This window comes from Colletotrichum scovillei, assembly GCF_011075155.1.
Source record: "Colletotrichum scovillei strain TJNH1 chromosome Unknown Contig00004, whole genome shotgun sequence".
Classification (NCBI taxonomy): domain Eukaryota; kingdom Fungi; phylum Ascomycota; class Sordariomycetes; order Glomerellales; family Glomerellaceae; genus Colletotrichum; species Colletotrichum scovillei.
Genome location: NW_023336262.1, coordinates 3597050 through 3621041, shown reverse-complemented (window position 1 = coordinate 3621041; position 23992 = coordinate 3597050). Strand labels below are relative to the sequence as shown.

The 23992-nt window shown below is 54.8% G+C and overlaps 6 protein-coding genes across 6 annotated transcripts; 2 read left to right on the top strand and 4 right to left on the bottom strand.

The window, feature by feature from the left end:
* Positions 1–2250: 2250 nt before the first annotated feature.
* HER10_EVM0007056 (efflux pump antibiotic resistance) lies at positions 2251–4910 on the bottom strand (the record flags this gene model as incomplete). Its single annotated transcript, XM_035476622.1, has 4 exons — positions 3942–4910; positions 3576–3889; positions 3082–3517; positions 2251–3027 (listed from the first exon to the last, which is right to left on the bottom strand). The coding sequence occupies exons 1-4, from the start codon at positions 4119–4121 to the stop codon at positions 2251–2253; spliced, it is 1707 nt and encodes a 568-aa protein (XP_035335063.1). The 5' UTR covers positions 4122–4910.
* On the top strand, positions 4559–6334 carry HER10_EVM0006655 (uncharacterized protein; the record flags this gene model as incomplete). Its single annotated transcript, XM_035476235.1, has 6 exons — positions 4559–4927; positions 4966–5224; positions 5260–5542; positions 5621–5895; positions 5932–6235; positions 6265–6334. 6 exons carry the CDS (start codon positions 4559–4561, stop codon positions 6332–6334), a joined length of 1560 nt encoding a protein of 519 aa, XP_035335031.1.
* Positions 6335–6767: 433 nt separating this feature from the next.
* Positions 6768–7682, top strand: HER10_EVM0001677 (uncharacterized protein). The gene is made up of 2 exons (XM_035471417.1): positions 6768–7009; positions 7056–7682. The coding sequence occupies exons 1-2, from the start codon at positions 6893–6895 to the stop codon at positions 7641–7643; spliced, it is 705 nt and encodes a 234-aa protein (XP_035334666.1). The 5' UTR covers positions 6768–6892; the 3' UTR covers positions 7644–7682.
* A 3256-nt stretch (positions 7683–10938) lies between these two features.
* HER10_EVM0006420 (cell surface metalloreductase) lies at positions 10939–12905 on the bottom strand (the record flags this gene model as incomplete). The annotated part of the gene is made up of 5 exons (XM_035476004.1): positions 10939–11496; positions 11557–11624; positions 11680–11834; positions 11876–12366; positions 12420–12905. The coding sequence occupies 5 exons, from the start codon at positions 12903–12905 to the stop codon at positions 10939–10941; spliced, it is 1758 nt and encodes a 585-aa protein (XP_035335015.1).
* Positions 12906–13268: 363 nt separating this feature from the next.
* HER10_EVM0001468 (putative FAD-binding domain-containing protein) lies at positions 13269–14065 on the bottom strand (the record flags this gene model as incomplete). Its single annotated transcript, XM_035471213.1, has 2 exons — positions 13269–13538; positions 13736–14065. The coding sequence occupies 2 exons, from the start codon at positions 14063–14065 to the stop codon at positions 13269–13271; spliced, it is 600 nt and encodes a 199-aa protein (XP_035334644.1).
* Positions 14066–20468: 6403 nt separating this feature from the next.
* HER10_EVM0004914 (uncharacterized protein) lies at positions 20469–23950 on the bottom strand (the record flags this gene model as incomplete). The annotated part of the gene is given in 10 exon segments (XM_035474542.1): positions 20469–20758; positions 20815–21097; positions 21239–21359; positions 21520–21546; positions 21620–21656; positions 21790–22179; positions 22244–22331; positions 22383–22810; positions 22860–23159; positions 23176–23950. The coding sequence occupies 10 exon segments, from the start codon at positions 23948–23950 to the stop codon at positions 20469–20471; spliced, it is 2739 nt and encodes a 912-aa protein (XP_035334908.1).
* Positions 23951–23992: the final 42 nt, after the last annotated feature.

The following is a 23992-nucleotide window of genomic DNA, read 5'->3' as shown; positions in this document are numbered from 1 at the left end:
CCCAGTTCGATCGGCGTCATCACACTTCTGTTATGGGTAGGGTAGCTTCTAGCGACAGCAGGTTGGACGTTTCCTGCAGGCGCAGTCATCTTTTGTACTCGAGTCGTCACCCACGGGAAGATCGAATCGGCGTTGGCTGGACTACATTGCACCCGAGACCGTAGCAAATTGCTTAGCAACACACGCTTATCCGTGCTTCTGACCTGCTCCTCCGGGCTCTCAAGTGCATACAGCACGAGAAGCTGGACGTGGCTGAGAGAATCCAAAAGCAGACAAGACCACAAACTTCTGGGATAGAGCAGATTCTGACTTTGATCGAGTAAAATAGTAATGTTGCACATTCCACAGATATAAAAGGCAACACAAATCCGAAGCAGGCGCATTCTAACTACTACTATCATCAAGTATCCGCCATGGCGTCTTCGCTCGTCAGGGTCCTGGGCCATCTGGGTGTGTTCTTCAGTGTCCTACGTCACGTCTCGGGAGAGCAGCATGCAGATCGGCTTGCGGAAAGGGAGACGTCTCTCCAACCGCGGGGGTTCCTCGGGTCATGCGTTGATTGGGGTACTGTCGAGAACAGAAGGAATGAGATGGCCGCGTTCTGCAGGACCACAACAGGCGACTGGACATGGTCGGTCCTTGACTTGAACCATTGCATGGTGAATGACGATGGGTCCTTAATGGCGCAAGACGAGTACGTCTTTTCAAGGGGCAATGCTAAGTCATGCTGACGCCTGCTAGGGGATATTTCTTCCGGTCTGCTGGTCCCTGTTTGTCTGATAACACGACGGTATCGTGGGCCAATTATAAATGCAGCACGCAAAACGACGATAGTGACGGGCGTCATGTTGATCACGGGATAGACCTTAGTAAGACGTACAAACTACATTGTCGTCGCACGCGACTGACATGCCTCAGATTTGGTGGTCGGCAATGACAACGGTACTCTGTTCTGTGGGCGCCAAGCCTACAAGGGGGTTGTACACAGCCAAGATCAAATCAGCTGGTCTGATATAGGAGCAATCAAGGTCAGCGACTAATGGTTGGGGCATCTGGAACGCCCCAAGAATTGTCCCGGCGATAGTACTATCGTCCAGGTCATGGTGGAGAGTTCGCTGTTCCGTGATCGTTGGAGAGTGTCGTGAGCCGTGTGAGGATGTAAGAACGGTGGTATGAAGGGCTCTTGGGACTGGATGAAGTTTGTACACAAGGATAAGCAAAGTAATACAGACATTACGCATCCCATGATTTGAGCTTGAATGACATGAAGAGAAGGCATGACGGGCAAAAGCCACGGTCCGGACTGGTGTAGAGATCGTGAAAGCCTGCTGGAAGACCCGTAGCTTCCTTCACGCATGTTTTGCCGGAAATTACTTGCGAGCATCTGGGTACATCGCGTTAGTAAACAGTCTCAATCTTGAAACCTCTTTCATTGTCGGCGATACGTCGGCGTCCAGTAGTGCAGCTGGCGGTATGTAGATTTGAACGGAATGATGAAATAGGTCAATCAATGGAGTTGAACTTGAAGGTGCACTACTTCAATTGTTGTCGATGAGACGTCCGACTTCGAGCCTGCACTCGACCACCCGGAAAGTTCATAGAAGTTTAGGTCCTCCAACCCGGCATTTAGCGATGGCAAGTGCTGGCTGTTACATCTCCTTAATGCCTCAGTCCATCTGTAACGGCACGGTCAACGTTTTGGTCGCAGTGCTCTCTGGGTGTCGCCGCACGCCGGGTCGCGGATACCCTGCTCAATCTAGAAGAGGCAAATGCAACTAGCCAAGCAATACAGAACTCGACGGATCTAATGATGCGTTGGTCTGGCGAGCTCCCGCTCGATAGGTTGCCGTTCTGAGACGTTGGAATTTTGCCATTTTATTGGTTCAGCGCATCTGACGCGCTGACTCACTGACCATTTCCTCGACGGCCAATTACATCCATCGTCTACGCAGCAGCGTAAACCTCGTGTGAGATCCGAGACACACTGATGAGAGATGCCCTTTGCTAGGGCTCTACCACAAGCGGAGCTATACAGCAAGTTCCTACTGCAACAGCCGCGGGTACAATACGGGAAAGGCTGATCTCTACGAGCTATGAATGGCAGGGTCGAGGACCTTATATGGCGCCAAACAAGCGCCCAATGTGGATTGAGAAAAAAGTGGAGGCTTGCGATTGATCTTGAAAATGAGAAAAACTCTGGAATCAATTACATTTCGCTAATTACTTCGATGCTGCCTAGATGAATGGATGCTAGCAAGGTAGGCATAGGGTTCTAGGGCTTGATTCACACAACCCCCAACCCCTGGACACGCTCAACTCCCAGAGCCGTGAACACTTCCGACCCTTCGCCTGAATGTGCTTCGTGTGCCCAGATCGTAGGCTCCTGTCCAGCGATACTCTCTTGATCAAGAAACTCATCAGAAGCGCCAAACCCGATACGCCGACATACAGTCCGTAGACGCCTCGCAGGCCGTAGACGTACGCATCCACGATCTGGGATCGCAGCGCAGCATCGCCAGTCGTGCTCAACATGGCGTGAACAGCATAAGTACCTCCGTGTGTGCCTGCGGGTGCCAAACCATCGGCCTCGAACTTGAGCAGCATGACGTTCTGGAATGTGGAGCCGCCGACGCCGACTCCGAGTGCCATGCCAAACTGCCGGAAAAAGGCGTACATTGCTGCGGCAATCGCTTCGTCGTCTTTGTCACAGAGGGTTTGCGATGCCATGTTCTGTGCGTTCAAGATGCAGCCATGCCCGAGACCAAGAAGGACGAGCGTCGGCGCCCATACCTTCGTCGGCGTCTCGACGTCCCACAACATCATCAGCCCGGAGGCGATGGTAGCCAGAGTCCAACCAGCCCAGATCGGCCACTGATAGTTGTCGAACACCGTGACGAGTCGACCGGTGAGGATGGATGCCGGCACCAGCGTGAACATGACCGGGAAGAGCGCGACGCCGGTCTGGACCGGAGTAAACCCCTTGACTTCCATAAAGTACAGAGGCACGTAGTAGAGCTGCCCGTACATCTGCGATCGTGATCAGCATGTCATACTACACGCTTGATGCTCTATCACTCTTACCACAAGGCCTTGGATGGCGCCGCAAGCATACGTCGCGATTGCGCTGGCGGTTTGGAAAAGTCGGCGTTGCAAGAACGGGGACACTGCGAAGCGTGACTCGTAGATCACAGTCAGCACCATGCCAACTGCCCCAAGCAACAAAGGTACGAGAGTGCCGGCGCTGCGCCAACTGTAGCGCAAGCCTCCCCAGGAGATAGCCACCAGCGACAAGGTGGCCGAGCCGATGAACAGAGCATTTCCCATCCAGTCAACCTTCTTCAAGTTCTCGTACACCTTACCAGTCCGAGAACCAACGTTGACTAGCCAGGGCACAAGAGCAAGCCCTGCCACGCAGAATGGGAACATGATGTAGAAGACCCAGCGCCATGTTGTGTTCTGGGCAATGACGCCGCCCAGTATGGGGCCAACGCAGTTACCCAGCGCCCATGCTGCCTGGCTGGAGATGGATGACGGGGTCAGCGGAAGAGAAAACGAGTCCGGGAGGGGTTCCTCACACCAGGCCGTACCATGTAGGTCGAAGCGGCAGCGGGACAATGTCGGTGAAGATCAGCAGGCACAAGACGATAATGCCAGCACCGCCGACGCCTTGGAGAGACCGTCCAGCCAACATCAAGGCGATGGAGCGTGACATGCAGCACAAGGTCGTGCCTAGAGTAAAGAAAGCGACCGAGATGGTCAGGCATGGCCGTCGACCAAACACGCGGCTCAGATCCGCAATGAATAACATTAGCACGGCGTTGGCTAGGAGGTACGCCGTTCCTATCCAAAAGCCGTCGTACGTGCTGAGCTCGAGGTCCGCAACGATAGCCTATGACTGTGAGCATGCGATGGATGGAAAAGCATTCGAGAGCATATCGAACCTGCAAAGAGGTCACAATGACGCAGGCGTCAAGGGCGACCATGAGCGACAACAAGGCGGCCGTCGCCATGATGGCCATGTGGCGTCGTGAAGGCTCCCATTTGTCTTGGCCTTGACTGATCTCTTCATCTCCTAGCTCGCCAGGATGAACGGTCTGCGGATTATGGACGAACGGAGGCATATTCAAAGACAAAAGTAGAGTAGTGTGAAAGAATTACGGGCGAAGAGTGACGAAAACTTATCACTGCGCAAATTTCCGGCTTTGGTTCAGAAGGGCTCTACCTTTATATAGCAAGAAGTGGTGTCAAGGCACCCACTCGGAAAGGGACATCGATGATCGTCGGCAAAGACGCTTCTGAAACCCCGACGTCAGGCCCGTCTACAAGGGATGGCTTGTGGCCATAGCGAGAAGTCAGACCAAAGTCTGTTTGCGTTGCGAACGAATGAGAAAAGCAGCTCCTAACCATGTAAACGGCAACATTTGGAGACCTCGACAGTGCCTCCAGAGCAAGTCTTCGACAGCAAGATATGGAGATAGGTTAGCCTGCGGAAATGTATAAGGCCCAACAGGAGATCTAGACAACTGACCGACGCTTCGTCACGCTATGTATCATCAACATGAACGATCATGAGATCTTCCGTCATCTTGCTACATACCCTTTCACCTCCGCAACATTGAAGATGTTGCAATGCGCTTTGCGGGTCATTCAGAAGCGTTACCCGCTCGCCTCTCTTCAAAATGCAGGGGAGGAAGTCTCAGAATACCCGCCGCAGGAAGCTTTCGAGCAAACAGAAGTGCCACTACATGTCACCGGCGAATGGATCAACTTGATGAAGATTGTGGCCGATTCCATCGACACCCCAGAACAAAGAGTGTCGTTGTCGTTGCGACTTTTCGCTAGAGGCGAGCAAGCAGAGGTCGATATGATTGCGGAGTATCTTCGCTTATTACGGCCGGCTTATCCGTCTTTCCACTTTAGTGATCCAGTAATCTTCACGTCTGACGATACAGAAATAGCTGCGAGGCTCTGGACTCTGACGCTACCACGCTCATCTCATGCAATTATGATGGGGCGTGGTTCGCGGCCGTTGCTTACGCAGATTGCGTGCAGCTATATGGAGCACAGGCCGAAAGCAGCTCGAAACTGGGGCAACAGGCCCAAACCTTGTTCCCTGGCCGTACGATCTGTTTCTCCGAGCCACTTGTCACGACGCCGGACAAGGACACCGGAGCATTGATGTTATTGAGCTTGCGAATGCTGGCCGGTGGAGGCGTGCCGACATGTGTGCCGACGCCGCCTCCTTGGAAAATTTGCGAGCACGAATATGCATAGAGCTTTTGACCCAGAACCTGGATGCAAGGGACGCTGATGTTTCCGAGCGGCTTCAGCAAGTGCAACTAGAACACTCTGCCTTTTTCGACGAAGCGTTCATACACGAAGACAATTCGCCGTCGCCAGTCGGCTCCACTTTCACAGCTGACATGGGAAGTGGCATCGGTCCGTCTACGTTCGGTGTCTCTCCCTCGCCATCTCGGCTATTTTCGCCCGTCGGAGAAGGGCCTCCTTCAGCAGGAAGAGGTTCAAGCGAGACTCCTCATACGTCACCCAAATATCCGCACCGTCCAGCGTTGTCTTCGCGTGCGGTTGGTCCCTCTCCGAAGGTGACCAAACTACGTAGCGGCCTTGTTTTTGGCACGAGAATTCATGGAGTTTCACACTCAAAATCACCTCCCATGCCGCCCCCCATGCCAGAGGAATGCAGAGTCATTCTCGGTATGCTCAGCGGGGCCGTGGCCTTTTACCGGAGCTCTCGCCTGTCGGGAGATACCGAACTGGCAGTGATATGGTCTGCTATCAAGAGCGGCTCCAAGAGCGAGTTCTACCGCCGCTACATGGGTTTGCTGTTCTATGAGAAGATGGTCCGCCTCAGCAGCGATCAAGAGGTTGCCCTACGTCTGAAGACCAGCATCACCAAGCGCGAGCTCGGAGAGATGAGGCGTCACCAGTCGGACTTTCAGATCTGGCACGACATTTGTGATTTGCGCCGCGACTGGGGGCCGGGTCGATTTGTGCTTCTTTGTGCGCTGCCAGAGAGCTTCCAGGTAGGGCGAGGAAGCAGAACGGAGCAGCAAGTGCAGCTCAGAAGAGTCTGTAAACGGCTTAAAGATGACCGCGACCCCCTATCGGGATATCTGGACGCTGCTAAAGAGCTGTGTGCTGCTTTAGTTGGCGTAAAACTCCCATGCGAAAGATTGATGATCGATGATTACCACCTCAAGGCATACCAAGACATGTCGGAGCCGGAGTTTGCTTACACATGAGCCTCAGTCCCCGACCAGTCATACCGATATCAAGGTGGGGCCCATTAGTACACGCCATATGTTACCTGTAAGACGAGCCAGTAGTGGCGACGAAGGAAACGCGGATGAGGCGTTCATGAAATCTAGCGTGATCTGCGTTTTGCATGTTCGGTAGCAAGCTTCCTGTACTATAGCTCAATTGATTTGTGCGTAGTCTATACGGGTCCAAGATGCGACATGCCATGAATTCCGGGTCCTTCATCTGTCCGTCCGTGTGTTCGGCTGCGTTTAGTGATATGGCGGCTTTCTGAACCGGCTCCACCTCGCCACACGAACAGTAAAGCAAAAACGACTTTGACAGCATCGCAGTTCGTGCATTGGCACATCCAGAGAGCTCATTGGTGCTTTCTGTAGTTTTCGACGAAACTTACGCAGCAGGACTTCCGAATGTTGGCAGGTCCGCAGAAACCCACAAGCACCTGCGCAAACTCCTCACACATGAACATTCACAGACTACTCTGGGCGCTGCAGAGTGAACTAACATAGTTTTGGTGAGCTCGTACAGTATATATGCGCTCGTTATCTCCAAGTCATGCGGTTCGGCTTCCGTTACTCGTCATCCTTGTTCTTACACCCCTTCCTCTAGTGCCATGATTTCCAAGATCGTCATAGCCCTACATGTTGTCTTGACACTAGTCGTACTCGCAGTAACCGTCAGGACTCTACAGGATGAAGCGAATGAGAAGAAGGGAGTAGTGCAGGTTCTGGTGCGTAACTCATCACGCCGACAACGCGGGACTAACGGCAGCGAAGCTACATGAACAAGCAAAGCGCTTCGTTCAGGTTCCTGACTTGGTCGGGTCCATCGCCACGGCGGTGCAAAGTGCCGCAGCCGGCGTGGTCACTGCCGCGGTCGCATCAGGCGAGTCCTTGGTCGCCGCCAGTCTACCGTCTAGCATATCAGTGGGCACCAAATACGCGTGCGTGGCTTCAGAATGCGCCGCGATTCCTGGCCACGCCTTTCGTCTGATGCAAGACCTGGCCCCGTTTGTCCCTTCGTCCGAGGAGATCGAACAGCTGCAGAAGCTGGTAGATAAATGCCCTAACCTGGAGACCGTTTTGTTCGCCGGGCTCGGCTTGGTTTTGGTGTCGACTACACTGCTACTTGCCGGGCTCAAGTTCAGGCTGCTTCGCTTCGTATCGCTGGGGCTGGACGTTGTCGCCGCCGTCGTCTTCGCGGTGGTCACGGCCTATACGGTCTCTCTCTACAAGACATCTCAGGCTGTGGCAGGCCTGCTTGGAGTCGAAGCGAGCAAGGGAGACGTTTTTGGAGCATCTATCGCAGACTTGACCCTGTGTCTGATTATGACTGCGCTCGCTATCGCGCAGACTGTACTGTAGAAAAGGGATTGAGATGATCGGGGGTTCCGGCGGGTGATGTATGATTTCCCAGTCAAACAGGGCGCTTTTCGCATACAACATCATATAAGAGACGGCGGACAAGGGACGGAAGTAGCCTTCTTGGATGAGCAGAGAGCCAAAACAATCAGATTGCATCGACGGCTCAAAGCTCATTTGGACCAAGCTGAGTGCTTCGTATACATAACAGAATGGCCGCATTCCATTCCTGAATAAATTCATCAAATGTAATGTCGCCATCGTAGGACATGATCCCAGCGCCCCAGAAGATATCCTTAGGACCATCGTCCCGCGGCAATTCTCACACGTCATCTCATCGTTCACAGCCCATTCTCAGGCGTCAGTACGATTATACATGGTCAGCATGAGCGTCCGTGGTGTTGTGTCCCTGAATATCACGATCGTCTTCGTGTCCGGACTGAGCGGGCTGGCGGGCAGACCACTTCATGATATCAGGCAGCTCATGCGCCTCAACACGGACTCTTGTCAGTCGGACGCACCGGATGATCCTCCTATGGTCATCAGCCAGCAGACGTTAGAGGAGACTCTGGCGCGCCTCGGAATCTCTCCTGAAAAGGTGCGATCTAACAGTCGGTCGAGAGGCGGGCTTACGGCTCGTCGGCTGCGATGCCGCAGGATCGGCCATGGAAAGTCCCCGCGATGGCAACCACGTCCCCGATCCGGTGTCCCCGAAGGCCACGACAGCCGGACTGCAACTTGTCATCGATCGCATTGCCTCGAGTATCCAGAGACTTGATCACCAGCTCCGTGTTCTGGGCGACGCACAAGAGCGATTGCGAAAGCTGGCGTTGTTGACGACAGAGGAGGTGGATTGGGATGATCCCGTCACACAAATTCGCTCGGAGGAAGCGCTCTTCGACTGTGAATCGGAGGTAGAGGAGGCGTAGATAGAAAGGTTGCTTGGCTACGATTACCACAGAGTTCACCGTACATTAGCCTTGAGGATTGAATCAAAAAGATGTGCGTGTGTGAGTATGCACCACTAGGGGGAGCGCGCCTGCAGAGATATTCACAGAGGGTGAGCTTTTTGAAGCGTTCACGTGCCCAGAACAATGAGAAGAATCAACACCCTCCATCCTCCTCTATGCAGAACTGTCGTCCAGATGACTTGCGGAGTGGTGGCCACAGGGCTAGTCCTTGATCCGTTGCCGGACCTGTCTACGCCTTTACGAATAGTCTGACATGACGCGACCGTGATGGCATCAGATTAGATGGCCCAGCTAGAATGCCGGCGGCCTTCTGGGTGCTCGGTGGTCTTGAAGGGGCTCACGTCTGTATGTGTTTCATTCTACCGATCCATGATCACATAAGTTTGAGTCGTTGAACCAGAAGGATCCAACCTGACCCCGACTGGACACCGTCACCCTTGACGAGGAACACATCCGGTCAGACGTCATCCTTGCCGATGGTCCAATCCGAGCGAAGACTTGAGACGACCTCGTCACTGGTAGCTGTGTCATTTTTGATATCTCGTCTCAAGCCTCACTTCACAGCTTTTGGGCAGCTATCGTATCGTCGTGGGAAGGCAGGCGTGGATCTTGGTGAGCGCGCCTGTGTGCATTTGCCAGTGTTTGTCGAAAAAACCAGTGCTTGTCGAGAAAGACTATTGTCTTGCTTGTGGGTCCCACGTCCGATCGAATCACCGCCGACAGGTGACAATCTTCTCAGTTCGACGATCGTTGATTGGTGAATGGGTGCTTTCTGAAATGTGGCTTGAGCACTCGAATTTGCGACGGGTAGGTAATGAGCGACCTCAGCTACAGTACGTCCCATTGGTCCCACATCTACTTGGTAGAGGTGACCTTGCTAGTAGTGCAGTCGACCGATCTGACGCAAAATCGCCATACAACGGACAGCGGCAGCTCCAATGGGCCTCTTGCAGCGTTCCCGGCAAGCCAAGAGCGGCTGCAAAGTCTGGTTGCTGATGAGGGCGAAAAAGCTATCGTCCACTATTCCGTCTCAAGCCCAGCCAAGTCCCCAAAGCGCAAGAACTGTCCACTGCGGACTGAAAAGTCGCAACGAGGTGGGCCTTGCTATTTCCACATTGCGCGCTAGGACACAAACGTCTCGCCCAGGAAAACACAATGACATCGAGCGAGCCTCAGGCTAGAGCGGCAATGAGCGGCGAGTCCAAAATGGAGCTTCTCTTGGCCTGTCGAAAAAGCTTCCCTAGTCCCTCCAAGCTGCACCTATGTCGCTTTTTGCTGTAGCCGGCCATCTCGAAGTTGTTTTTCGGCATCTTCAACGTCTTCTCGGGGGCTGGCTGAAGCCGATCTTGCGGTCGATGGCGAGTGTGTGAAGGGGTGTGTTGCTTGAGGATTGAGGATCAAATTGTTCCGTCGATGACTGGTCTGCGCACCTAGTGTCCCTCTCCGTCTTCATGACCCCCAGCAATCCACTCCTCGAGGGCAGCCATTTGGTGCTGAGTCGAACGACGTTGCAAAAGACGCTTCTGGCTCCTCGAACCACCGTGTTGTCCCCGCAAACTCCGAGGGCAAATGCTACCGCGCCGGCGATGCCCCGCCCATAATAGTCCCATTTCTCTGCACCGCAGCCCAGAAATCAAGGCGTCAGCCCAGATCTAGCCTCCCATTATTGCCGCGACCCGATCCGCCTCCGACCCGCGACCGGCCGCGTCTCGCACAAAGTGAACAGGGGAGACAAAGCAACGTCCACGCCGATGCGGCTATGTACGCTCCCGCCTGCCGACTCTACCTCAGTTCCGATGTCAAATTCGATCGTGGAGCGTTGTTTCCCCGAAACCGGCCCGGTCGCTTGACTTGACTAGGTCTGCTGCCGTGGCTGGTTCTCGAGAGCATCCCAAGCACAGCACCTAAAGTGCGATCATTCCCCTCCCACCCCATATTTTCACGATGCCTTCCGGCCCAAGTCCGACTGTGATGCCTCCATACATTGAGCTGACCCATGTGGCTCCTTTTTAGTCGGCGCTACTGACGGGCACGGATGGTGGATGCCATCCCAGTCTTGTGCGGTATCCAAATCAGCTAGTCACACTGGGGGCTCTACGTAGGATCACCTCTGAAGACCGAACGTCGCGACGGGAACCATTTCGCGATCGCGCTATGGATATCCACATGTACAGCATGTCTTTTCGCTCGTTTCCATTTTTCTCCCGCATAATTCAATGTATTAGTCAAGCAGCTAGACGAGTCTTGCAACCATTATGGTCTAGAAACCCTCAAACATCCATTACCAGTTAGAAGAAAGACTAGCCAAATACAAAGTGTCAGACATATCAGCCGGCCGGCTGGTAATCAAGCTCCCGCAGCCACACATTGGTTCGGAGATACTGGCGCAAATCTTCTCTTCTCTGGAACTCGGAAAACAAAGGGTGGTTATCGTCCATCCGGAACCCGCCCGCAAGATCGTAAAGGACGTCCCGCGTTGCATTTGCAGCAGATACTGCGAAACCGGTCAGAAAGCATTCATCATCGAGAACACAGAGCGTACCGAGGACCAACATATCTCCCATGTTTCCAAGTGCGTCGGGCGATGTGCGGCCGAACAAGTTAGACGCTTCGCCCCATAGGCTCGCCGTTAGGTCAGGGCTGCCGACATAAAGCCGCGCTCTTGTGCCAAAATCCTTCACGCGAGTCGGCTCACCGTGTGATCGATTGCTGCCGCCGTGGAGATGCTTGTTGATCAGCCGCTCGGCGTCGGCCGTGCCCAGGACATGTGTCGGGGCGCACGCAGCAATCTGCTCGTCACTGGCACACTCTGGTAGCAGGGTCTGGAGACCGCCGACAGACATTCCCTGTGTCTTTGTGTCCAAGAAGATGGAAATATCGAGGATCTGTTCATGACCAGTCAACCACGTCGATCAACAGGAAAGGCTAGGTCACGATGTACGTACGTAGCCGTTATCTAGCGTGTCGTCATTCAGTATGGGATTCAGGATAGACTCAGCCGCATGCACGATATCTGGTGTAGTCAGTCACAGAGACCGCCTCGTTCTAGCACGTCTTCCTCAACTCACCGAGGTTGGCTACCTGCCAGATAAGGTGGATCTGCCGCGTGCGACCTCTGCAGTGGTTGTATCCGTAGACCAGCTTCTTGAGGTACGGCGCCTGAGCTGCGATTCCATGACCCGTAGCCACCATGAGCACCGCCTCGTAGTCCCACACCGGCACGCTGACGCCGTGCGGGCCGGAAAGAAAGGTCAGCCGTGGCACGGCGCGCTCGTGGAATACCGAACAAGACTGGAAGTGAACCCTCTGCACGGTTCGATAAAAAGATCGACGATGTCCTGTTCCGCCTCGGCCCACGAGGTCACGACGAAGGGGTGGCTCTCCAACAGGCGGACTCTCGGCATCCACACAAGCAAATACTGGCCCGCCTCGAAGGTAAGTGGCCTTGATAGCTGAATCGAGACGCGCACGGCCCCGGCATCATGATTGATGTAGGCTCTGCCAGACGTTCGTCCCATCGCCTTGTTACGGAACGCCATCAGGCTCATTTGTGAAAAGGTTATCAGCGCCGTCACAGCAAGATAGACGTACAGCCAAAGCCATGAGCGACCGGCCATCGACCGCAGATGGAACGCTAGCCCCACCGCTGCCAGACAAGCAAGCGCTTGGTGGGCTCTCAGACAAAGCTCGTAGATACGGCGTCGGAAAAAGGGGAGAAAGGTCATTGTTGCCGCTGCCACCATGGCGATGGATCCCTGCGAGAGTAAGCCGAAGAAACAAAACGTGATCATGGAGATGGCTCGGCTACCGTGACCATGAGGAGCTCGCTGGCACCATCGGAAACTTGGACCGAGAACTTGTCGTCTCCCATGGCGCTGATGATGTGACCCGCAAGGAGAATTGTGGCGACCCGGCCCTGCCACCTGTGAAACACTGCGTAGTGCCGGAGCGGTACGGCGAGTATGTCTGCGGTGAAGTCCAAGCAGGGTCCAGAGAACAGGGGAAGCATGTTGAGGAGGGCCAGGTTCCCGGAGCGGGCGACAAGGGTTGACGGTCGGAAAGTCAGGCAGAACACGTTCACGCCTAGGAGGAGGGTTGGAATGAGCAAGGAAATAGCGTTCCAAGGACCAAGTAGCGAGTGGCGATGAACGAGAAACCGATAGACGAGATACTTCTCCATAAGATGAGCAAGTTGTTTCCGAGCCCGTACTGTGCGGGACAGGGCGTTCAAGAAAGCAAGACCGACAATCATGCCCGCAAGACAGATCGCGTAGGAAGCGGTAAACCAGTCCATGAGCGCTTGTGACTAGGAGAGAGGAGATCCGGGAGGAAAAACAGTAGATAAGTACAGACGAATGATGAATACAGGAAAGGACCGAAGAATCGAAGGACTGAAGTACATAGTCCAGGGAACATTTGCAACGCTATGGAGCATATGAGTGACAGGCATAATTGGCCATCCGTCTTCAGCAGAGCAGGAAACAGCCGGAAGAAGATCATTTTGGCACTGGTGTTGCCCTGTCTCCACATAGATACTCCCGCGGGAAAACCGCTACGCGTGTCAAACTGACGAGACCGAGGAGACACTCGGTATCGCGATGTCTAAGAAGCGGGTGCTGTAGGTCTCGGTCAGTCGCCTGGCTCTCTGGCGCGAACTTCAAACGTAGCTGGTGATACGAACACTCTGCAACTCAGCGACGGACGACGCAGAATCGATCGCGACGAGGAAAGCAAACCCGTCCGAGTCGGGCGCCCAGCGACCGAGGTCGTCGATGCCTGGCGTTTCTTTGCAGTACTTTTGCATGAGGAGTTGAACGACACGGCTGAGAGCCGTGAGATGACGGCGGCTGTGGCCTCTGAGCGGTTGGCAGAGGTGCTGTTCGGCTACACGGTTTCTAACGTCAGATGCCGGAACCCTAAGCGTGTACTGATTGGGAGGTAGGTCAATTACCGATCTTCACCACTCCCGCGTCAGTCATCAGAACGTTCCCTCCATCGATCGAAGTGTGCTCCAGGCCTTCTCCCTCTAAATAGCTGAGACCGTCTATGACCTGGATTGGCGCGGGCGTCAGTCAGATCTTTGATGGCTCAATCGCATCCATCTAGCTCCATTCCTCTGCTTACCTGCCCGACTATGGCACCCAGCTGCGCTTCGTCGGGATAAATCGGACATCTTGCCACATGTAACAGACTGACAGCCGTGGCTTCGAAGACGGCGTGGAAAGATGTGGGCGTGATGTACGCCTGGATAAACTCGACAATGTTGGGGTGACGGAGCATTTTCAGCTTTTCCAGGACCTCTTTCGACTCCGTGCGGGCCAGTTCGCTGATGTGGAACAGTTTTCGATGTCTTGACGCCACTGTCAAAGTACCCCCGAGATCGTTGAGCTCGAATTCGGCCTGGTAGTGCTTCCAGGGTGAGCCCTTTTCGACGTGTGATGGGCGATCCGACATGTTGTCGTGTTTCGGACTGTGTACACCTCTCTCTGGGACCGCCGCCAAAACGCGCTCCTCTTTTTGGTTCTCGGTCTGCTTTGGCAGGTATCTGTCCTGTTTTCCTGCTGCCGTATGAACCGCGAGTCTGGCTCCAGGATCCGACGCAGCGGCATTTGAGGCGTTATAACCATTAGAAAAGATGGCGATCTGGGTCTTTCTGTTGGATTTCATCACGTTTGCTTCGATGTGTTCTACAAACGATCTGGCATCTTCGCAAGTATTTGATGGTGTATTAATATACCCATGGAGAGCAGATTTTGCATTGCGCAACGTGCACGGACGGTCAAGCTCTGAATGAGATGTGACTGCTTCACACAGTCGACAGCTAGTTTGGCTCCCGACGCAGCTTGTAGCTTTGTCCTCAGCCATGTCGGCTGCACAAACAGATGTCTCAAACGTCATCGCCCATTTGACGATCGCCTATGGTGACCAAGATAGGTGGGTTCAATACATACAGTATGCTAATTGTGCAAAGTCATTTCCAGGATTGAATGCAGGGTTTCGATGTAGGTAGAGCCAAGTTGGGCAGAGCTCAACACTGTGCCGCAGAGAAGACTGACAGAGATGTGGAATTCGGCTGAACGTGTATACAGTATTCCCGGCGAAGCCAATATCCATCGTGTTGTTCGACATCTGAGATTTTACATCTGAGCACGGCCAGAAACAGGGCCATGCATATGCTGAATGACTGTACATCTGCTCTTGCCCGAAGGAAACATGACACCAACTTTGATGAACTGGAAAAGGAAGCTAAAGAAGACCAGCTCCTACAACGGCTTCCGAGCCAACATTCCGTCTTGCGACGTAGTCCATCTAGTAAATATTGGTAGACGCCGCACAAAACGCAAGATACAACCAGCCACCAGCCGGTGACGGTTGTAGTAGCTATCGACGTTGCAGACCATTGGCCCCCGTACAGTATAGATGTTGAGGATGGTAGACAGAAACCCGATGAGCGAGTTGACCAACGTCGGACTACAGCTTTGTGAGTGTCGACGCGCGCGGAACTTCGTCAAGCACGGCGTCCTACATTATGATATGTTGATGCACCCAGACGTAGTTTGCACGCCACTTGAACCACAGCCATGCCAGGCCGATGGATGCAACGCCCGAAAGCACAGAGGCAAGAGCAATCAGACAGTCGTTGACCCAGTATGACACCGTCTGCCCAACCTTGCCCATACTTTCGAGAACTTGCGACCTCTTCAGCGAGGCGAACGTGGAAGGAAACACGATGGCCTGCCAACAATAGCCACGAGAAGATCTTTGCCAGCAGAGACCACCACCAGTCTATCTCTTTGTCGTTTTCCAGCAACATCTGATCATATCTAGAGACGGCATAGGTCTTGAAATGCTCCTCGCTATCGTACGCGGGAGGGTAGCGTCGTCGTCTTTCATGCCCGTCAACTACGGCACGTAATGCCGTGAGAGTGCTGAAGAACAGATCAAAGAAAAGGCGAGGCGAATGATAGAAGTAATAAAGAGCGAAATGAAGCTCCCTTGTTCAGAAGAAAAGGGAAGAGAGAAGCGCATGGAGCCTTCGTGTGATCCAAAGAAAGAAAGAGAAAAGAATTAAAAAAAGAAAAAAGAAAAAAAAAACAGAAAGGCGAGCGAAGCGCCTCAAGAGCTCACATGGGCTCCGACCTGTGCCGCCAGACTTTCTCTCCTACCCAGCCGTTCCAGTCTATCCGAAGTCCGCATAAATTCGGCTTCTTAAATTCGTTCATTGTCGGGTCTTGATGTAGGTGATGCCTCCTCGCAAGTTGGCAACGGCACAGACCGTCGAATCAAACTGCTTTGACGGCCTAGAATGCGGTGCAATTCGCCAGATAGTTTGCCCTTCCCTGCTGGATCCGCAACCGGGCCTTCGTAAGCAGCTCCTCCAGCTGGTCGATCAACTCAACGATGCCATGTACGAGACCGACAATGACCCGCCACAGCTGCCGTGCCGCCCTGAGCTTGCGATAGAGTGCGTTGTTCTCCTGCTGCAAGATGTCGGAGACCATATCGTGCTGCTCATCGGCCTGTTTCGTAAGCCTTAGCAACAGGTCATCAAGCTCGAAGGTGTCGGAATAGACGCTTGACGTGCGACGAGGTTCCATCATTGTTGTGGCACCTTTCTGGTTTGGTGACGATCTGATTAAGTACTTTGGGGGCGTCCACATTTAGCTTCAGGGCTGCCAGCATTAAGTAGGCTCAGTTGCCATACTCGTGGATATGGAAAGTTCTTTTGCGATTCGATCGCAAAAACCCTACGGCTGCTGCGGTGCGGCTGCTGTGCTGGCAAAACGCAGATTCATCGCTGTTCGAGGGATGCTTCCCAGCTCCAGTCGCCGTCGGCTATTCACACCGTCACTATTCACCAATCACCCGTCTTCGCCCGATTGGCGGACATGTCGTCAGACACCCACCGATTTGAACTGTTCTGTCGGCGGCCTGCTTCCCTACGACTCGTCGCCGGCGTGGCTGAGCGCATCCTTTCAAGAGTCCTGCCCATCGGTAGCGACATATGGAACATCTCCTCAGATTTGGCGGTCTTCCTACGCCGTCTGCTGCTACGGGCTGATATCAGTGGTGCGGTACTCTGTGGTAGTCTCATCTACCTGGAGCGGGGCCTCCAGCGGCCACAGAACTCTCCAATGACGGAGGCGGATCGGCATTTACGCGTCCTGTCGGCCGTCATTCTGGCTCGGAAATATCTAGAAGATGTCACGTACAGAACGTCATTCTGGACCAGCCTCGCGGCCGAAACATGCTCATTTCATTTTGCAACCGATGATATCAATGTCGCGGAAAGCAAACTTCTGGCAGATATAGCTTGGGACTTGAGTATAGATTACCGGGAGATGCACAGAATGGTAAAGCAGATCCGTGGCTCGAATACTACCCCAGCGCTATTGAGCCACGAGCCCATCTCTACCCAATTCTAGAAGCAGGAGCAATAGCGTGTGACTAGGCTGATCTGATTCGGCCGGAATGTAGATGTCAACTTTACCATCCATGATTTGAGCTGGCTTTTGGCTTATCAATTTGGATTTCGTCCATAACATCGATGATTCCCTATTGAGTTCCTCCTTCAACATCCACAGGCGAAATGCCGGATGGTCAAGATACGTTAGTGAAATGAAACTTTTCCGTCAAAACGCCCGGTAGATGTTGCAATCACAACGAACGCGGGACCTGCAAAATGATCGTCGTCGAGCAAGAAGACGAAACGACCATATGCTCGGACAGTCCGAAGCGACGAACTAGAAGACAAGTTTCAATTCCTGCTTTTGAGAAGCATCGTAGGCTTCTCCAACGGCGGGAATTGGTCTTTGTGTACCGTACCCTTCCGACGGGAGCAATCAGCTCCCAATGCGCCAGAAACACAGCTTCATTTTTGAGAGCCCGTCTCAGCTGCAACGACGGGGATGTGATTCCCAATGCAGTGTTCAACCCCTGTTGGAAGGGTCAAAAGCGGTGCAACGGTTTCCACTGCTACAGCCAGAGTTGCGCTGGTCGTCAAAAAAAGAAGTGGATGAGAAAGATACATTATTAACCCCGAGGCACTAGCGCCCAGATTCAGCGCAGCGCCAGATCTGGTCGTAGCCAAGAAAAGCCTCAGACGATAAAGGCGGACCCGTCTGAGAAGGTGGAGTGGACGATCACATCAAAAAGATGCTCTACTGGATGGTCCCGCCAGATGTTGGCGCCAGATCGGGCCGCACCCACTTACGCCCGGGCCGGAAGCCGCCTGCGGAGCCACTTCCGTCTCCTGCTGCTCTGCAACCGACAGTCCAGATCCAGCACCCCGGTCACTCTACATTTTCCTCGCCCCGTCTGGACCTGGTCTAGACCCCGCCCGCCAAAAGGCAACCGCCGGCCGTTTGTTCATCTGGAAGCCGCAAGTATAATGTTTTCCGCCAGCCCCTGCCACAACGCTCACTAAGCGATGGTCAAGATGCAAGAATAATTGTTTTCCCAAATGCTACAGTATATTGTACTGTACGGTCTGCGTTCAATGGCAGCTAGTTGCTGCAGGAGTTCTGGTGAGCCTGTTGCCGCCTACCGCGGCAGATCCCGCACCGAATCCCTAATGAATCTCAACTTTCGTTGGAAGGCGTAGCTGCACGATATTGTTCATGTCAGAAGCCGCGCCCGATACTACAATCGGACAGTCGTGAGCTCCGTGTCTCAACGTGAAATGATGGGAGACTTCCACCATAACCTCTAGTGGCCATCTGAATGAATCCTCCGCCGATGCGTCGAGTGCTGGCACAGCGGCTTCTTGAATCCTCTTATGGGACATAGTTCTTGATACCAATTTTGCCCCAGCACGGTCATATGGCGGGTGGATAATCTGGTCGTGACATCGCGCGCGCGCACCATCTGCCGTCGCAACTTCCTGACCAACGGGTATACAATATCTCGGGCTGGTCTTTCATGCTCAATCGTTCGAATGAACCCTGACAAGGTGCGCTCTGTGCCAGTGGGAGAAGCTGAGCGAATCGGGCTTGTTCGTTGCTGAATTCCCCTTGTGGATATATGCCCTGATGCGCATCACGTAGTTGGTGTCTGGCTGACTGTCTTCTGGCATGTAGTCTCCAACTTGTAAGTATGTCGTGAACGACATGGCACGCGCTCGGCTGATGTGAATTGACTGCATGAACATGGAGGCTCTGGTACACTCGACCCTCTCAACCAGCTCTTCGCAGGTGCGCAGCCGGCAGCTCTTTCTCACGTAGACACAGAAGCTCGAGCGCGTTGTCCACGACGCCGCTCAAAGGCTATGCGACGAGTTCCTAACCCATTGCGGATGTGGTCAATTCGATATTCCCACGGGATACGGCAGCTACAGGCCTTGAGTCACCAATGAGCACTGCTTCGGAGAAACCCCGTCTTTTTCTGTCAGCCCGGTTCGCCGATGTTAGCGATGAGTGATTTTGCCAAGAGGGCTTGGCAAGCCATTGACAGAGACGCATATAACACTAGTGTGCAGACGGGCCAAAGCACAGGGGTTTTGTCAATGCTGTCACCCGACTTGCCAACCGAGCAGAAAACAGACGCGCGACCGTATGTTGAGGCAGACGCATCCCTCGCTGCTGTGACCGAGACGATAGCGACGGTGCTCGATCTTGTGAACGTACTACATGCTGAAGAGTACGGCTATCCTGGCGGAGATGACGCCATATTCTTTGCTGGCGAGACATCTGGAAGCGTTGCAAGATTGATTGATTTGCGAACGACTGCACCTCAGCTTTCGCCTTGAACGTTCCTTCTCGCTGCCCTATGAATTTTCTCGGGCAACTTCTTGCGTATGTCGTCCTACTCAAGCCTAGGAACTCCGGACGTATCTCCTCGTGTTTGATAGAGCCACCGTCGTCCTGTGCCGAGCAGGACCAGTAACGCAGCTGCCCGCTTGTATTGAGGCACCCGTACACAGCTTGCCGCTGAGCGCCCGAAGATGCTAGCCAGCCAACTTTTACGTACCGTAGACGCATAGGCCTTCTAGTCGGTACTCTATGTGACGGTTTCGGTTGCGCTCTGTGCTTTTTGGGCGGTTGTCGTGAGGATTGCTTTTTGTCGTTCGGTTGTAGTCGGGGATGTTGGTGCTGTTCGGGCCGAGCTGCTGCTTTCGGGACTATGAACTTGTAAGCGCCTGTTCACTATGCGTACACAACACGTACCTGGCCTTGAACATAAGAAAGTCACGTCGTCCCCAGAGTCGTGGCCCAGTGGTGATGTCCTCGTCGTTGCGAATGCTGCGGCTCTTGGCACTGCGTTTGTGGTAGATTCTGGTATGCTCCACGTACTAGGTCTCGAGCCTAGATGTATCACATCGTCGTGGTGGTTCCCATTTGAGCTCAACGCCGTCGTTCTCGTTTCCGATACCATATCCATCGACCAAGTGTCTGTAGTCCAGGCTGATATGACGTTGCAAAGGAGCGCGCCACTCACGGCTGGTGCTTTCGTTGGGATGGTCAGAAAAGCTCGGACCACGTCAGCCATCCACTGCTGGATCAATCAAGGAAGGCGGGATCAAAGTCTCCCTGCCTCCATGCGGTCTGTTTTTGCGGCAATCAAGTCAGTCTGGGACACCCTTCACTTCACGCTGTTTCTGGGCGCACGACTACCCATAGAGCATCCATGTAATTGGCCCAAAGTCAATGACTATATTGCTTGAAAGTTCGAGCAAAGGATCAGCGTGACGGAGTGCCATATTCGCACTGCGCAGGCGAAGCGCAGCGGCACGGACTCGCCTGCAGTGATGCTGCGTTTAAAGAGAAGCCTTAGCCCCAAAAAATCATTCTTCTTAGCTACGCTACGCATATCAATTCAGAGCTACCGTCATGCGTCTCTCTTCTATCAAGGGCACACCCTACCGCTTGAATCTCGGCTGCTTACGGCTTGCGCCCTTGTCCTCGTCGTCGTCATCGTCCCGTCGCCGTTTCTTACGATGATCAGAGGTGCCGAAGCACTGCTCGAGCTTTTGGCTCCGCACCAGCTGCTGCACGGTAAACGGCGAGCCGCTGATGCCGCGACCCTCATCGGCGGTCTCCCATAGGCAAACGGCGAGCGACTCCTGCAGACTGACCACGCGAAACTTCACGTCCAGACGGAATTGACCATCCGGGAAGGCCGCCGGGTATGACGCAAAATCACAAGCTACTTTACGGCCGCCGACGCGGAAATACGCCTTGCCGCTCGCGAGCTGCCGCATCAACGGCGCAGCCGGCAACAAATCTGTCCGCGGCAGTCGTACCCCCCATCGGAGAACAGGTACGGCCGTGAAGCACGCAGCTCAAAGATGAACAGCTCTGCCCTCGCGCACAATCTCAGACGTCTCAGGGCGGGGAGGCCTTCAAAGGTGCACCCATCATCTTCTTCGTCGTCGAAGCTGGACAGGCTGTCCAAAGGTGGCTCGGAGCCGTCGAACTCGACATCGAAGCGGAAGAACTCACCGGATCGACCCACCTTCTTCTGTGCGACGACCCGCTGCCAGTCGTTCTTGTCGCGGTTCCGGAACGCTCGCGCCAGGCGGAAGAGGAAACAATCCCGCCACCCGCCGCTGGGCGAGCTCGAAGAGGAGCCAGTGCCCATCGAGGCTAGAAGGCTTGGGTGTGGCGCTTCAGGGAAAAGGGAGGCCACCTCTTGCAGCGCGATCGAGGACGGGTTGTTGGCCACTAAGCCGCCGTCCTGGAAGGTGCCGAGGCCTTCAGACCAAGGCGAAATAGCTATGGCATTGTTAGCGGCGTTTCGCAGCACCCGGCTGTTTGTTGTTTGCGCCATCCAATTGTAGGATGGCGAAAAGAGAGCGAGACGTGAAGAGGAAGGGAAAGAAAAGAAGAAGGAGAAAAGAGAAAGACGAAAAGGACAAAATGGGGGAGAGAGAAAACAAACAAAAGAAATCAAGAAGGGCTGGCACGGACTACGGAGCAGCGGTTGCACATCGGACACTGCAAACCGGATTAGCCATCTAGTCACCGGAAGCCACAGGCCTCACATAGAATCACGCGGGAAACCACAAACATCTCCCACAAAGCCACGCGGCCCCATCGGCGGTTGCCTTCGGCCCCCATCGGCGGTTGCCTTCAGAGTTCATAATCTATACAGTTCATCAGCATCGGCTCGCGCGCTTCGAATGGCCTCGACGGGGACGGAGACAGGGACGGAGACAGGGACGGAGACGGGGAGGCTACCGCGATCGCCGGCCCGCTGGCCCACTCCGTTGTAGCTGGTGAAGATGCAGGCGCTTGCGTCTTGCACGGTAGCAACCGTCATGCCAACCATGGCACCCATCGTGTCGGCCGCCGAGTAGTCGGCGATGCTTCTGCCGGAGCCGAACATGTCTCGCAGAGCCTTCTCGATGTGCTGCGACGGGTACCTGCTGTCGAATAGAAGCAAGGCTGCGGCACGCACGACTGTGGCAAAAAAGGGGATCCGCATCATCAGTCGTATGAGAGGGCCTATGATGGGAACAGACGGGACCCGGCGAGGCGTGAACGCGTGGTTCGAAAGGGACTCGAAGCGGGCGATGCACTCATCCACCGTCCACCCGTTGATGCAGAGGGCGCCAGCGCTGATGGCACCTGTCGCGATCGGTCAGCCAGAGTCGCCCCATCTGCACCTGCAACAACGACAGCATCCCGCGACATACCTGAGCTCGTCCGAAGACGACGTCAAAGTTCTGCTGTACCGGATGGCCGGGCGGCCCGATGTCGTCTTCGAGCTGCTTCAACACCTTGAGGGTACGCGCGTCCCGCCGCCGTCGATACACAAGACCCGAACCGACGCGGTGTCCGGCTTCACGTATCTGCATGTCAATGTTTTGTCCGCAGAGGATACACTCGGCCACTTCGATGAGCCACGGGTCGGCCGCACTTGCGACGCCAAATACCTCGACACAGTTCAGACAGTGACCGTGGCCGCACGCGGGGAAGACCTGCGGAGCGCGCCGCAGACAAAGGTAGCATGTGCTGTTGGACCGAAGCTGCACCCAGTCCTCCGCGAAGGCGGCGACAAGCTGTCGATGCAGCGACGCTGAGGCTTGGCCCGTCGTCAGCTGCCGGAACATACGGGCCATCTGCCCCTCGACCATCTTGGCGAACTGAGACGGCAGGAGGAAGTCGGTGGACCCTTCGTGCGCGAGGACGGCGGTGCCGCACACGTTGTGGCACACGTCCTTGTAGAACATCTGGAAGACGTCGCGCGGATCGAAGACTGCGGGCCGTCAGTGAGGACAAAAGGTGACGCATGCTCGCGAACGTACGGTGCATGTCCGGAGGGTACTGGTCCAGTATGAAGCTGGAGGCGATGACAGGCACGGCGAATCTCTTCAGGTCGTCGACGGAGTCGCAGTGCGTGAGGAACCCTGCGAGGTGCGCCGGCAGATCGGCCGCCACCGGGTTATCGAGCCGGGAGACGGCGAGGAAGTCGAGGGGCGGCGCGCCGGCACCGCCGGCGTGCTCTGTGGCGTGGCGGAGAAGGCCGGCGAGGTGGGTGGCCGAGAAGAGCAGCTGGCGAGCACGCGCTCGACCCGTTTCGTCTCCGTCATGTGGGACAGCCATTGCTGAGTATGTCCCAACGCAGGGAATCGAGGCGGCGTCGGAGAGACTTAGGTGTCTTGTCGGCCAGGCTGATGACGCGGACGCCGTGGAATCGTTCGGACACGTGGGCGTTTGTCCTCTGGCGGATTGACTGTAGCAGGCGACTTCGTGCGGAATCCTCCTCGTCGCCGTTCACGACGACCACTAACCAGGGCCGCACCGACGATGTGGACGGCGTACTCAGGTCCAGCCACGACGCAAGACGTTGGGCAACGACCTCTACGCCGCCAATATCGTCGGCAAAGAAACACACAGCATCAGCAAACGGGAGAAGCATGCGATTGTAGACATGATCGCCAGCCTCTACCGTCGTGAGCGGCATCGCGGACATCGTCGCGGACGATGCTGTGGACGGCATGGTGGACGTGGTGTTTCCACCGTGAGAGATCGACAGTGGCCTTGCTACGACTTCATGGCAGAGCGTGGATTTCCTCGGCCTCCCGAGCCGCTTATGGGGCGGAACGTCGGCATCGGCAATCAGCGTCGGCCTTGCGCCGGACGCGCCGACAGGAGCCTTGTTAAGGTGGATCTCGCCGTGGCCTCGGGTCGTGTTGGGCCTGGTGATGTCCACACCGAGTCTTTGCAGGGCAACCCGCTTGGCCGCGTTTCCAATCAGCACGAGGATACTCGGGTACTGGCTATCCGGGCGTGGCAGACTGTCCAGCAGACTCTGGGCACGATCCGAGCCTTCGACGACGTACGCCTGGTCTTTGGTGGCCACGCGCAGCCAGCCAGTGTGTTTACAACGGGTCATGTTGCGCACTGGATGAGGGGTCGTCACACCGGGCAGACGAGG